General features: G+C 32.9%; 1 protein-coding gene across 1 annotated transcript in view; it reads right to left on the reverse strand.

Annotated features, from left to right (window-relative positions):
• Positions 1-1,342: 1,342 nt before the first annotated feature.
• Positions 1,343-3,359, reverse strand: part of tbc1d7 (TBC1 domain family, member 7) — a 7,579-nt gene continuing 5,562 nt past the window's right edge. Inside the window, exon 6 of the mRNA XM_016551198.1 lies at positions 1,343-1,863. Coding sequence (XP_016406684.1) covers positions 1,777-1,863 — 87 coding nt within the window. The 3' untranslated portion in view covers positions 1,343-1,776. The remainder of the gene's footprint in view (positions 1,864-3,359) is intronic.

Here is a 3,359-nt window from a genome sequence, read left to right on the forward strand (position 1 = left end):
GTATCACAATTTCCACAAAAATATTGGGCAGCACGACTGTTTTCAACATTGATAATAATCAGAAATGTTTCTTGAGCAGCAAATCAGCATATTAGAATGATTTCTGAAGATCATGTGACACTGAAGACTGGAGTAATGATGCTGAAAATTCAGCTTTGCATCATATGAATTTTTAAATATATCACAACAGACAACAGCTACTTTAAATTGTAATAATATTACACAATATTAGTTTTTATTGTATTTTTGATCAAATGAATGCAGTTTTTTAAAAATGAATACATAAAAAAATCTTACCAACCCCAAACTTTTGAACGTTATCATTCACTATATTCATGTGTTAATTAAGCACAAAGTTTGTAATCTTTTGCTTACAAATATAAAGTATGTAAACTATAATCTCACTGTAAGTGTGACTTCTCAAGAGGAGTTATTATTATTTCATCTGAGCTTTAACAGTTGAGATTTAACTGGAGTCCTATGTTTTGGGTTGATCACTGCCTCAACAATGTTTTTTTTTTTTCAGCTTTGCCACATATACATATTTTAGAAATGAACCATTCAATCAACAAAATTAAACACAATAATCCACAAGTAATCCACAGCACTCCAGTCCATCAGTTACCATCTGGAGAAGACAAAAGCTGAAACACATCCAGCATTAAGACGTTTTTAGCTTCTGACTAAAATACAAGTTCATAATATTGCATTCTCCAGTGAAAAGTGGTCTGTTCTGAATCAGGAAAGAAATCTGCACAGATCAAGCCGCGTTTACAAGCCAAAACAGCTCTAAACAAATTTGTGGGTGGATTTTGATGTGAGAGACAACAGGAGATTGTTTTTTACTGGAGGAAGCGTTATTATGTGTTATGGGCTCATATATTTTAGTTAAACACGTCTTAATGCTGGATGTGTTTCATCTTTTGTCTTCTCCAGATGTTAACTGATGGACTGGAGTGGTGTGGATTACTTGTGGATTATTGTGATGTTTTTATCAGCTGTTTGGACTCTCATTCTGACGGCACCCATTCACTGCAGAGCATCCATTGCTGAGACACTGATGCAATGCTACATTTCTACAAACCTGAAGATGGTGGTGTCATTTTCAGCAAATTATTCAGTTTTGGATTAACTATTCCTTTAATTCCACATTTCCTGCTTATTTTCATTTTCATTACACTTTTATCCATTGCTATTAAATATTTTTATGAGTTCATTCATTCCCTGGGAGTCAAACCCATGATGTTGGCTGCTGTTTGTGCTATTTTAAGTCAAAAAACCCAGGAACATCTTTAACCAATAACAATAAAGCAACGTTTGCCACGCCCACACTAGCGACCAAATCACCCTCATTTGTTCCAAACCTACATGTTATTTTTTTTCTGAGACTCATTAAAGGGATTTTTTTAGAGACTTTTAAGCACTTTTTCCGATCTTACGAATCATATGAACAGGTTTGGAACGACATGAGGGTGTAAAAATAACAGTATTTTTGGCCGATCGGTGACCACACATTTAGAAGAGCAGACGTCGTCATGTTTTGAATGATTGATGTGTTTCTGTTTCCAGACGCTAGCGTTTCTCTCTTCCGCTGCTGCTATTGGCTCAGAGAGCGGGAGGCATGTCATGAACCGTACTGTAACTCCTGAATGATGTATGCAGATTCTCATGTAAACCAACCTAATAAAAGAGCGACCACACACACAGCTGACGTTCCTGTCGTCCACGTCTGAGCGCTTTGAGTCTCCGTCACATGTCAGACTCAGAAATGATGAATTACACAGAGTGCATGGGCGTGCCGCAGTGTTTGTGCCACAGATCGATGGCTTTAGTGACGATGGCGTCTGTGTTCTCCTGCGGCAGCTGTACAGAGAGACCAAGACATCAGAAGCGCTTTAGCAACATTTATAGCTTTATGTCGGTGCATCAAAAACTTAAATGTTAAATCACAGAAACTACAGAAAAAGGTTGGGAACATTTTCTGGGTTCAATATTCTATTCATTCAAATTCTATTCAATATCATTTGTGGCAAAATGTTAATTTAATATGATTAATAACTTAGTTAATTAACTGTTCCTAAATTTAAAAAAAAACATAATGCAATTCCTTGTTCCTCAATTAAAAAAAACTACCTCATAATAATTATAAAATGTTGTTTAATAAAATTAATAAAATAAAAAAATCATAAAATTAATTTATTGTTCCTCGTTAAAAAAAAATGGCATTTCATATAATAATAATAAATGAATAGTATTTAAAACAATAAATAAAATAATACTAAAATAATTCCTTGTTCCTCAATTAAAATAGTAGTTCAAATAAAATAAATCATCTTATGTAGTATATTAATAAAATAAAAATATATAGAAATAATAAAGTAATTACTTGCTCAATTAAAAAAACAGGTAGCCATATAATAATGATAATAATGATGTTACTTAATAGAATTAATAAAATAAAATAAAACAAATAAAAAATATTTGTCCCTCAATTAAAAAACAGTAGTTCATTTAATAATAAGAGTAATAAAATACTGTTATTTTATATAAATAAGGGTTTCTCAAAAAACAGTGGTTGATAGAAGAAGAATCAATTAAATGATAAAATCTTTAGTGAAAGTTTATGGGACGAGAGTACTGGAGGATTTTAAAAGATAAAAAAAATTACTTGAAAAGGGTCATACTGTAAAGATGAATAAAGTACATTCATTAACATGTATTGAACCCAGAACATTTCTTTAAACAAACCCATTTTTGCCATGATATGTAACTGAAAGAGTGATGTTTGCGGCTCACATTAGACAGGAAGTTGTAAACTCCATCCGGGTCACTCATTCCCATCAGCATGATCTTATAGCTGAGCAGAATCTCCACGGCAACAAACACCAGGATCTTACATGAGCCGCTGATGACTTTATCCCAAACCCTATCGACCAATCACAGCACAGCACAGTCCATCAGTCAGCCAATCACACAAGAGCACAATCAATTAATCAGACAATCACAAGTTTCAACAATTTTCAACATTGATAATAATCAGAAATGTTTCTTGAGCAGCAAATCAGCATATGTGAGCCTGCAGCACAAAAGCAGTGTTAAGTCGCTGAGGTATATTTGTAGCAATAGCCAACAATACATTGTATGGGTCAAAATTATTGATTTTTCTTTTATGCCAAAAATCATTAGGATATTAAGTAAAGATCATGTTCCATGAAGATATTTTGTAAGTTTCTTACCGTAAATATATCAAAACTTAATGTTTGATTAGTAATATGCATTGCTAAGAACTTAATTTGGACAAATTCAAAAGCGATTTTCTCAGTATTTAGATTTTTCTGCACCCTCAGATTCCAGATTTT

Source organism: Sinocyclocheilus rhinocerous, unplaced genomic scaffold, assembly GCF_001515625.1.
Source record: "Sinocyclocheilus rhinocerous isolate Xijiao unplaced genomic scaffold, SAMN03320098_v1.1 scaffold555, whole genome shotgun sequence".
In the NCBI taxonomy this organism is placed as follows: Eukaryota; Metazoa; Chordata; class Actinopteri; order Cypriniformes; family Cyprinidae; genus Sinocyclocheilus; species Sinocyclocheilus rhinocerous.